Source organism: Sorghum bicolor, chromosome 3 (assembly GCF_000003195.3).
Source record: "Sorghum bicolor cultivar BTx623 chromosome 3, Sorghum_bicolor_NCBIv3, whole genome shotgun sequence".
Classification (NCBI taxonomy): domain Eukaryota; kingdom Viridiplantae; phylum Streptophyta; class Magnoliopsida; order Poales; family Poaceae; genus Sorghum; species Sorghum bicolor.
Window position 1 is genome coordinate 58,531,979 of NC_012872.2, and position 11,230 is coordinate 58,543,208.

Below are 11,230 nucleotides of genomic sequence, written 5' to 3' on the forward strand. Positions count from 1 at the left end.
GTGTCCAAGCACAGCCCCAGGTCTAGCCCTCGTTCATTCAGATGGGAACTAACGTTATGGAAGTCCGCCCGTGCCCTATCTGAGCTCCTATGTCCCACCCGCGCTCCGCCGCGCCACCGGTCACACGCCTCCCGCGGCCGGTGGTTCAGCGGGTCTAGGGCTGGCACCTCCCCCGACCGGTGTCATGGCGTCGTCCGACGGTGGCACGGCGGGGCACGGACACACGCCTCCTGCGGACCATGCCATGGCGTTGTGAGGGCCGGCGCCTTCCCGGCCGATGGAATGGCTTTTCTTCATCCTCAACGTGTTTAGTGCGGTGCGGCGCCGCAGTCCCTGCCGAGGAAATGGGATCAGGGAAGTGACAGGAGTAAGCGATGACCACGACCAAAACGGCGGCATGAATGAATCACGGTCTCACAGAGACAACACACGACGTTAGTTCCCATCTGAATGAAGGCTGGACGGGCTGTGCTAAGGAGGGATCTAGATGCAAATTAATAAAATAATTAATTTCCTTAATTAGTTGCTTCAGAATTCCTACATTTTTTTTTAAAAAAAAGTACCGGAGCCGTTGCCAATAGTTACTATAGCATTTTTATTTATATTTAATAATTATTGTGTATCTGCAAACAATTACAACGGCGAACGGCCACCACAACACAGCCCACCACCCCTGTCTCTCACTCCGTCTTCTCTCTCTTCCTCTAGTAAAGTTTATTTTGCCTTTGAGAATATGTGTCCTTATTATCTCACTCACTAAATTTATATTGAAAAGTATACAAATACATATTTTAATATAAAACTACATCAAAATATATATTTACACATTTCTCAATGCAAATCGAATGCACTGGCGGAGCCACTGTCCGGCCACCCCAGGCGGCTGGCCGGGCTCGTCGGAGACATTCAAAAGGAAAAAAATTTTATATCAAAATAAAACTCTGTAATTTTCCAGCTAAATATTTTGCTTAATAAAAATTGTCCAGACTCATGAAAGCTTCTGGCTCCGCTAATGATCGAATGGACGAAAGAGTAAGGGCATGTGTAGTTAAGACAAAAAAAAAAAAAAAAAAAAAAAACATGCCTTCCTGTTCCTCCCTCCCCTGCCCTCCCGCAAACACAAAACCCAATCCGAAACAGTCCCTCCCGTCTTATCCTAAACACAACGCTCTTCACCATCCGAAGCAGAGCAGCGAACATGTCGCCGGTCACCGCGCTGCTGGCGGGCACGGCCGTGCCGCCGTCCCCGGCGCCGGCGAGGCAGCACGCCCGCCACTACTCCGTCGGCTTTCCCTCGCTCCCAAACGGCGCCGGGCGCGCGGCGCTGGCGGTGGAGTGCTCGTCGCGGCCGCAGAAGAAGGGGACCAAGCACCACATGAAGACGCGGCCCAAGAAGACGCAGCCGTGGGACATCAAGCGCCGCCCCACGCAGTACCCGCCGCTGCCGCCGCTCCCGCCCGACTGGACGCTCGTCGCGTCCGGCGCCACCGTCGACGTGGAGGAGGCTACCTCCGTGACCCCCGTCCTCGAGGTGGCCGCGGCCGTCGCCGCACCCACCACCGCCGACTGAGGCCACCGCGGCATGTCGCTGAAGTTGTTCCGTGGACCGTGGGGCTTGAGCTCTCCGCGTATGCTGTTTCCTTTTTGAGATTTATTATAATGGCTGCCCTGATTTTGTGATTATAAATTTGGAATCTTTTATTTATGCTAGTCCAATGTCTATCACTGCGTCCAATTCAGTCCGTTGCCTGATGATTTCTTGGTTGCTTGCTGTGTGCAACGCTGATTCAGCTAGTCCATGCCGCCAGTGACAGTGTAGACTGTAGAGTTGTTAGCTACTCCATGTCCATAGGCTGCTCGCTGGTTCGGGGCTTGTTTACTACCTAAGAATTTTCATATCACATTGAATTACATATGTATGAAATATTAAATTGCACCTGTAATTTGCAAGATAAATCTTTTAAACCTAGTTAATTCATAGTTAGATAATAATTATCAAATATAAATAAAAATATTACATCAATCGAATTTAAAAAAAATTCGCGAACTAAACAGGCCTCACTTAGTTAAATATATGACGTTGCTCTAATTAAGTTATGACTAGGTCAGATACCAGCGTCATGGAGCTACTCCTTCCGTTCCATTAAAATATCGTTTTAAAATTTTAAACTTTTTATTCAACCATTCATTTTATTTAAAATTTCTAAATAAATATTATTTATTTTGTTATAACTTGTTTTATCAATAAAAATAGTTTAGTAATGATTTATTTTTTTATTTTATATAAAAATAAATAAAACTAACTGTCAAATAGGAAATTTGAAAGTCAAAAACAATATTTTTAATGGGACAGAGGAAGTAGGCGTGTAGAACAGTAGAAGACCAATCCATTGTTGGTCCTTTTTCTTTTGCATTTTATTTAATTTGAAAAAACATGAATAATTTTAAAAAATGACTATAAGAAGCATTGCAAACCAAACATCTTTTTAGCTATTTCCGTCAAAGAGAACAAAAATAGCTTCTATCTTAAAATCTTGTCTAACATGCTAGCGATACGCAAGCATGCACAGGTCTGTTCAAACTCTTGTAGGTGGAAGTATGGGTTTTCATTGCCATCTCCCGAGAAGGATTGATTTCGAATTATTTTTATAATACACGGACGCAGCTCATACCCAAGTGTTAGAATAGGCTCTACAAACTTTGGTGGCCATAGCCTTGGGCGCGTGGGTGCGTCATAGAAGTGGATTGGAATGGAATCAATAATGAAAAACAAAAGAAAAATGAAGGAAAAGATAAAAGCATAATACAAGGTTAAGCTAAGCTCGAAGTTAACTTGTCAACCATTTCTTCGTCCACGGCGCTAGAAATGCTTATTAGCATTTATGAACGCACATAGAAAAATCACAGAGAATAATCTGTAAAGGTACGGATATTGATTTAGCACTTTGCTCGAGAGTATTCTAAAGTATCGTATTTATCCACAAGAAAACATATGAGGTTAACTACTATCTAACTTAATTTGGAGTAGCAGCAAGACTTAAGAAGGTCGGGAGGTAGAGGAAAATCGCCAAAGTATTCGAGTTCTAATCTCAATAAACTATGTCTTCTACTGTTCTACAGGGGGCATTATTTAAGGACAGACACCAACATAGGGTGCTCCCCTTAGCAACCAGGTCCTGCTTGGCCTACAAACGGAAAGTGAACTATGGAAGATTCAGCGAGGCTATAAGAGTCACCCTCGTGAGCTACCACAGATCCTAGAAAGTAGGATGCATGTACGAGGTACCGAGTCTAAGCTCTACGCTTATACTACGAATATTACTTTAATCTAAACCAAATAGATTAAAGTACTCAAAAGAGACTAGCGAACTAGGAGAACAATATTGCTTACTGAAACAAGAAGTTGACTACCAGAGAAATCTCAGACATAGGTTGACTTCCGCCAAAGTACAGGTCATAGAGAGAGCACCGATAGACTGACACCTCCTCCAAACTCTTTTGGTCTCTCTACCTCTCTTTTTTAAAGACTAGATTCTAGTGAGGACTAATCTTTTCTTGATAGCTGGCTCTGAGAGGTTGATCCTTTCATGGGATCCCTCTCAATTGATCTTAACTGGAGAATATGAATTAGGCTTTCAAGATGCTTTTGCCTCGGGGGGTATAGGGTTATATAGGCCGGTAGGATGAACCAAATCGATTTAATCCATGGTGGAGATTGGACCCCAATGGTGGTGGAAGAACCGACGTTGAAGCAGAGGCTAATCAGAGGACCCCACAGGTCGGCTCACTTAGGGGTGGGGTCGGCCGACCTAGGTGTATGCCAATTGCTAGGTAGGCCCCACCTTCGGTAGCATGCCTTCTCGTGTCTTCTAAATTCTTCTCAACTTGATTCCCTCATAGAATTTGATTTTTAGCGTGACATCTTAGGTTTATCTGTTAAGTATATGCACAAACATAAATTCACCAAAACCTATGAAATTCTATCAATTTAACTCCTAAGTCTATGCTGGAGATTGCTTTATGTTCTTTTCAATATTTAGTTGATGGATTATTTTAGTAGTTAACAATGACGGACCACCAACTCCGTCATCAAAAAGACCCGAGTGCCCCCATGTTTGTATCTAGAGGGCCAAGCCATGATCTAGCTGTAGGCTCCTAAATCCAAAATCCGATCTCGCCAGTTCTTCCAAAGGCGCCGGCATAAGGGAAGCCTGTTGAGACTAACGTCGTCATGGAAATAGCCACTACCTAGGCTAGAGACATCAGAGCCCGACCCCCCGGCATGCGGCGAGGAGAAGGGCCTCACCACCGCCATCCTCGTGGCCGCCAAGCATAGCAGCCACTCCGGCAGCGGCGAGGGGAAGGGGAGGAGAGAACCTCGTGACAGCAGCGGGCCTTGGACTACCACCCGTGTCACCGCTTAGCAAGAGGCAACAGCAACACGGAGGACCGAGCTACAAATGTCTTTTCCCACAACGCAATGAAGCTCTCCGCAAACTAACCTTATGCGACCAAGCCAGTGGATAGGCCTAACTGTCCTCATCGCGAAATGCATTTCCCATCCCAGTACTATTAAAATCTCAGCCGCAACTAGCGTAGCCGCAACTAGCGTTAGGATTACAGCAATCACCAATGGCATTCCGTACCACAAATAAAATTGACTACAATATTTAAAAATAGCCTTTGTGCAACGGTGACCGTAATTCCATTACGTATGTTGACAGATAACACTTCTAGAAACAGCTCTTGTACATGCACATAGAAGTACTTTCTTCTAATTCTAAGATGGTAGCAAATTTATTTGAAATTGGTCGTCACCATCCTTAAAAGAGTTAAGCCACAAGCCGTACTACCAGAGTTTGTGAACATTACACACAATCCCTCGCCTCACAAACAGAAGCATTTATCTTTGGCAACAATAAGTGGCAGGGAGTCATGGACTGAGAAACATATCAGCTCAGTATACTTCATGGCAGAAACTTTCATGCTTCAGCAGCCTTCTCTGAAGGACTGTCTACACCCTTTTGCCCCATCTTCACCTTCTTGGCTTCGTAGTCTTTCACAGCAGCTTTAATCGCATCCTCAGCAAGCATGCTGCAATGGAGCTTTACTGGTGGAAGGGACAAGTGTTTTGCAATCTCACTGGAAAACAGGGTAACAAAACCAGTTACAATGAAGTTTGCTAAGGGATTCTGATAGTGCCCAGAAAAATCTCAACAACCAAACGCTAACAACAGCGGCGACGTGTGAAAGTAAATTAAGGAATTCAAGATCATAAGCCACATCCTGTAAAAGGAATTACCACATGTACCATTTCTGATTACTGAAAGTCAAACTAACATCAGAGGAGCAATAACATCGCTGAATAGGAACTGTAGAAACTAACACACACATCAGATAATCTGCCACCACTCCCAGTAATAACAAGGGAGAAAATTAAAATGATTATCCCTGACAACTGAAGGAAGATCATTTCATTGCAACTCAAAGAACCCATCAAAATCGAATGTGACATCATTAAGAAATACTAAATCATGCTTAAACAGGTATTTTGTTATATAATAAAAAAATAAAATCGGTGTATGGAATGGCCATCAGAGAGAGAAATATAACCACCAGTGAGGTTTTCTCAGATACAAACTCCCGACATTTCTAAAGAACAGAATGATGTTTCAAAGAAACCCAAAAGCAGCAAGCGTGTGAGTTTGTTGAAGATGTAAACATAGACAACAATTCATATTTACAAAATACAATATTAGCATCCTCAGATGATTAATAGAGTGGATAATATTAAGCAAGCCGAAAATATTGGAGAAAATAATAGATAACTTACGTGTTCTTGATTGTCAAAACTTCATCCATTGGTTTTCCCTTGACCCATTCAGTAGCTGCATGGAGAAAGATAATATAATCAACATTACACATTCAACAGCTCAAAGAAACAGTACTTATGGCATTTTGTTTAATTAGGGATGAAGATCTTCGCAGAATCAGGATTCAAGAATGCTTCCAGCTTGTAAGATACAAGCAACCAGCGGGTCCACTCTTGTATGCAAGACAAGATGATACTTAGCACTCAATTAATATAATAATAATAAACTAATCTATAACACAAATAAATTTAGGGGCAAAACCTCATATCCCACATTCAAGATTATATATATTCCAGTCATTTAGGACTAAATAAATTGAAGTTTCAACTGGCAAAATGGTTCCCATGGTTGTTGGCTTACAAGTCACACAGTACAACAGAATGTCCCCATTTTGTGATTCATAGCATTTTCATACATAACAATGCAGGAGGTTAGGTATTATATGCATAATATTATCAAACCAATGACTTGAAAGTTGCCCCAATCATTCTGTTGACTATTTCATTATTTGCAGGAGTATCTTCAAAGACATGTCACATGTCCATAAGTTCTCTTCCATTACTAAGTTAATAAGAACATCAAAACTATGGCACAATGTCCATCATCTAATCTCTGAACCAATTTGGTTCAGCAACTAAAAATTATAAGAACTACAAGCATCTGAATCTACTGATACAAATAAGAACTTCTCTCACTACAAGGTTACCATTTTTATTAATATTAAGATGTAACTTCTAGACCCTTCAGGTTCATTCTCCTTAATAAAAATAACAATAAAGAGCATAAGCAATACAGATGAAAATTAGCAGTGCAGTTGATATATCTCTACCATCAAATCAAATTGATCACTTATAGCAAAATTGTACCTCACATACTTCCCGGGAAATGGCAAATATAAGAAACAAAGTAACTAAGCTAGCTGCAATTCATCTTTCTCTGCAAATGAGGTCCACAATCGGAATAAAGGCATAGGCATCGGGACAACTAGCAGGGGCGGATTCACGGCCCGGGCTGCCTGGGCTACAGCCCGGGGCGAGGCCCATTAGCTCTGGGAATAAGTTTCACAAAAAACATGTAAAAAGGCTTGGCAGCCCATTAGCCCCCCCTGGCAGGAATACAGCCCAATAATTCTTTTCTTCAGCCCTGGCCGACGGAAGGCAGGCAGGCAGCAGCCAGCAAATGCAAATGAGTTGCCGTGACTCTTGACCTGCTTCGACTCGTTAGCCTCGCCGTCTTCGCGGCGACTCGTCGACTCCCTCTCGGCTCTCGCAAAGTCACGATCGCGAGTCACCGGCGGCCCGACGCGAGTGGCCAGCTTCACCCGGTCACCCCCCGTCACCCTGCGACCTCGCCGAGACGCCGAGTCGCCGACAGTGCCGGTCTGCCGGACGGCCAGATCGGCAGATCGCAGCCACTCAGCTCCTGCAACTGCAGGTGAGATTGGAGAAGCAAATTTTTTTTTTGAGCTGCAGCTTGCAGGTGACCTTAATTATATATTGTTTGCTACATACATAACTTTTATTTCTTAATTCATCAATTAGATAGTGGTGCACTGGTGCAGTTTTTTATCAATTATATTTGATCAACTCCTAAGATAAAATTCATTGTCAAGTTACCCCGCAGTGGTGCTATTTTTATCAATTTTATTTTTTATCAATTAGACACTGATTTCATATGAAAAATCCATTGTCTTAGGATGGAAAGATACTACGCTAAGAAAGATGCATCAAATAGAAATATTAGAAATGAAGAAAATCAGCTTGAGCAGAAAAGACCAAGGGTTGAACTTGATTTGAGAGATATAGTTGATGATCCAGGAAATAGAAAGGCAATTGATGAGTTTCATCATGACATTAGGGATGAGGCTAGGAGAGCGTATCTACAGAAAGGTCCATATAGGCCGGCTGGTCATAAGTTTCCAAAAACAAAAGTCAATGGTAAAGGTCAACCAAGAGGATTTGTTGGATCATGGTTTGATCAATTTGATTGGTTAGAGTACAGTGTAGCTAAGGATGCAGCCTATTGCTTTTATTGCTATCTCTTTAAACCACAACAAACTGGGTTTCATAGTAATGATACATTCACTAGAGTTGGGTTTAGAAATTGGAAGAATGCAAAGGATTCTTTCAAGGAGCATGCTCAATCAATTGATGGCTTTCATAATAATGCAAGGAAGCGTGCACTCGATTTCATAAATCAGAGACAAAGTGTTGAACATGTGTGGACTGTGACAAGTGCAGCAGAAGAGGAAGCATATAAAGCTCATTTAACTATAATGTTAGGCATCGCTAGATTTCTCCTTTTACAAGCTCTAGCCTTTCGTGGACATGATGAGTCTAAAACATCAAGAAACAAAGGAAACTTTCTAGAGATGCTTGAATGGTACAGAAAGAAGGATCCGAAGGCTGCACTTGTGACCGGTGAAAATGCTCCAGGCAATAATCAAATGAGTTGCCCAATAGTTCAAAAAGATTTGGTTAGGGCTTGTGCAGAGGAGACAAGTGAGTTAATTAAAAATGAAATAGGAGATCGTTGCTTTGCAGTGCTTGTTGACGAGGCTCGTGATGCATCTATTAAGGAACAAATGGCTGTGGTTGTGAGGTATATACCATCTCTTAATTTGAGTATTTCATTGAATTTATTTTGTTGTTCCAAGTAACTAATATTCTTCCTTTTAATTTGTAGGTTTGTCAATGATAAAGGAAATGTCATTGAGAGGTTCCTTGGCATTGAACATGTTTCTGACACGACATCACATTCACTAAAAGAAGCATTGGATACTATGCTTAGGAGGTACAATCTATCTATTTCCAAAGATTAGAGGACAAGGATATGATGGAGCTTCAAACATGAGAGGACAATTTCATGGATTACAAAGGCTGGTATTGAATGAAAACCCATTTGCCTTTTACATCCACCGTTTTGCTCATCAATTGCAACTTGTGGTGGTTTCTGTAGCCAAGTGTTGTACTTCAACATTTGATTTCTTCAATTATGTCACCTCAATTGTCAATACTGTTAGTGCTTCTTGCAAAAGAAAAGATCAACTCCTCCAAAATCACCATGACCATCTTGTTCAACAATTAGATTGTGGTGCTATTTTTCCTGGGAGAGGGAAAAACCAAGAAACTAGTCTTGCTAGGCCTGGTGATACACGGTGGGGAACACATCACAAAACATTGGCACGTCTTATGCTCATGTGGGGTTCTGTACTTGAGGTGTTAGAGAATGTTAGTGAAGATGGAACTGATGGGGAAAAGAAAACTATTGCATCTGGATTGATAACAAAAATGGAGACATTTGAATTTGTGTTCATATTACATCTTATGATTAGAGTATTGGGATTGAGTCAAGAACTTTCACAATGTTTGCAAAGGAAAAATCAGAACATTGTTCGTGCAATAGGATTGATTGGTTCTGTGATGAGAAATATGAATGCCATGAGGGAAAATGGTTGGGATGATCTTTTTGAAGAGGTAAAAAGCTTTTGTGTCCAAAAGAAGATAGACATTCCTAATATGGAAGATATGATACCAGTTAGAGGCCGCTCCAAATTCCGTGGTGCCAAATTAGTGACACACTACCATCATTTTCATCATGGGATTTTCATTGTTGTAATTGATCAGATTCTTTGTGAGTTAAACAATCGGTTTCCAGAAAGGTCAACTGAACTCTTAAGATGTGTTGCTTGTCTTGATCCGAATGGTTCTTTTGCTAACTTTGAGATAGAGAAATTAGTTGAGCTTGCTAAGATCTATAAAGATGACTTCAGTGATTATGATTGTGAAAAGCTAAGGGGTGACCTTCTGGTATTTATTGATGAAGTAAGAAATGATAAAGATTTTGGCACTTGTACTGATCTTGGTAACCTTGCTGAGAAGATGGTTCAAAGTGATAGACATACACATTTTCCTTTGGTGTATCGTCTCATTGAACTTGCATTGATTTTGCCAGTGGCAACAGCAACAGTTGAAAGAGCCTTCTCTGCTATGAATATTATCAAGACCGAACGGAGGAATAAAATGAATGATGATTGGATGAATAATAGCATGATATGCTATATTGAGCGGGATTTGTTTGCATCCGTTGAAGATGAAAAAATTTTGAAGCGCTTTCAAGGCTTCAAAAACCGTAAGATAAATTTGCCACGTGAGGGCACGAGGTGCGTATTGTTTTAGTATATTTTTATTTTATAATTCTATCTCAATATATGAAGTATGACATTTTATTTATGTAGCATTGAGCGTCGTGGTGGTTCAAGTGGTGTGAATTCGTGAAGGCGAAAGACATCAGGCATGAATTTTTTTAGTTATTATGGAAGACTCTTTATATTTGGTACTTTTCTATTCTCATTATGGTTCTATGTATCTTTGAGCACTTTGAATCAATATTAATTTTTGTTATATCTATTAGTGTACTATGTACTATGGGCAATTTTTTCCCACTATGTTATTTAGCCCCCCCTTAGATCTGTTTCTGGATCCGCCACTGACAACTAGATAACCAATTGTGATGTGACTCAATTCACATGCTGCAATTCATCTTTCTCTGCTAAAGACCTCCACAATCGGAATGAAGGCATCGGGATAACTAGATAACCAATTAGTGACGTAACTCAATTCACACACAAAAAAAAAAAAGGGGTACACGCTACACCGGAACCACCTAGGGGAAATCGACGGGAACTCCAGACGTGGCGCTAGGGCTGAGGGACCTCACCGACGGACGAGGACGCGATGGCGGAGCCGCAGCCAAAGGTCTTGAAGCAGGCGTCGACGATCTTGCCGGAGTCCTCGTCGACGCGGATCTGCAGCTTCATGACGTCCCCGCAGGCCGGCGCGCCGACCAGCCCAGTGCCGACGTTGGGGTCCTCCTTGTCGAAGGAACCGACGTTCCGCGGGTTGTTGTAGTGGTCCACCACCCGCTCGTGGTACGCCCTCACCCCCGCCGCCGCGGCGGCAGGGCCCGCCTCGCCGGCGGCGGCGCCGGTGCCCAGGCCGAACCGCCGGAGCCCCGGGGCGAGGAGCAGCCTGCCTCCTGCGCGCAGCATCTCCCACAAACCTGGAGTCGCCTCTGGAGTCTGGATTCTTCTGATCGCAGGGTTCGGAGCGAGTTCTTTTCTTTTTTTTCTCTGCGTTCGGCTCAGAATTGTGGCCGTGGTTCTATTTCTTGTGCGGCGGTGAGGAGGAGACGGGGATCCCGTGCGGCAGGGCTGTCGCAGGGTATGCCTGAGATGTGTACGTGGCGCGGTATTTGTGGACCGAATCGGTGTGCCGTGTGCTGCGGACCGCAGGAGGTCCGGGGCCGCCGCTGAGGAGATTGGAGACGCGACTAGATGCTCGGAGCAGGGAAAGGGA

General features: G+C 42.8%; 2 protein-coding genes across 2 annotated transcripts; one reads left to right on the top strand and one right to left on the bottom strand.

Moving 5' to 3' along the window:
• Positions 1,116–1,739, top strand: LOC8061815 (50S ribosomal protein 6, chloroplastic). The gene has a single exon (XM_002456046.2). The coding sequence runs from the start codon at positions 1,199–1,201 to the stop codon at positions 1,568–1,570; it is 372 nt and encodes a 123-aa protein (XP_002456091.1). The 5' UTR covers positions 1,116–1,198; the 3' UTR covers positions 1,571–1,739.
• On the bottom strand, positions 4,670–11,023 carry LOC8061816 (iron-sulfur cluster assembly protein 1). Its single transcript, XM_002458223.2, has 3 exons — positions 10,593–11,023; positions 5,834–5,888; positions 4,670–5,142 (listed from the first exon to the last, which is right to left on the bottom strand). Exons 1-3 carry the CDS (start codon positions 10,921–10,923, stop codon positions 4,983–4,985), a joined length of 546 nt encoding a protein of 181 aa, XP_002458268.1. The 5' UTR covers positions 10,924–11,023; the 3' UTR covers positions 4,670–4,982.

Excerpts from the sequence above, each read along its gene's own strand:
- LOC8061815 (XM_002456046.2), top strand. The coding sequence starts at position 1,199 with ATGTCGCCGGTCACCGCGCTGCTGGCGGGCACGGCCGTGCCGCCGTCC.
- LOC8061816 (XM_002458223.2), bottom strand. The coding sequence starts at position 10,923 with ATGCTGCGCGCAGGAGGCAGGCTGCTCCTCGCCCCGGGGCTCCGGCGG. Across the intron at positions 5,889-10,592 it reads CATCGCGTCCTCGTCCGTCG|CTACTGAATGGGTCAAGGGA; the intron begins GTGAGGTCCCTC and ends TTCTCCATGCAG. Across the intron at positions 5,143-5,833 it reads GTTTTGACAATCAAGAACAC|TGAGATTGCAAAACACTTGT; the intron begins GTAAGTTATCTA and ends CCTGTTTTCCAG.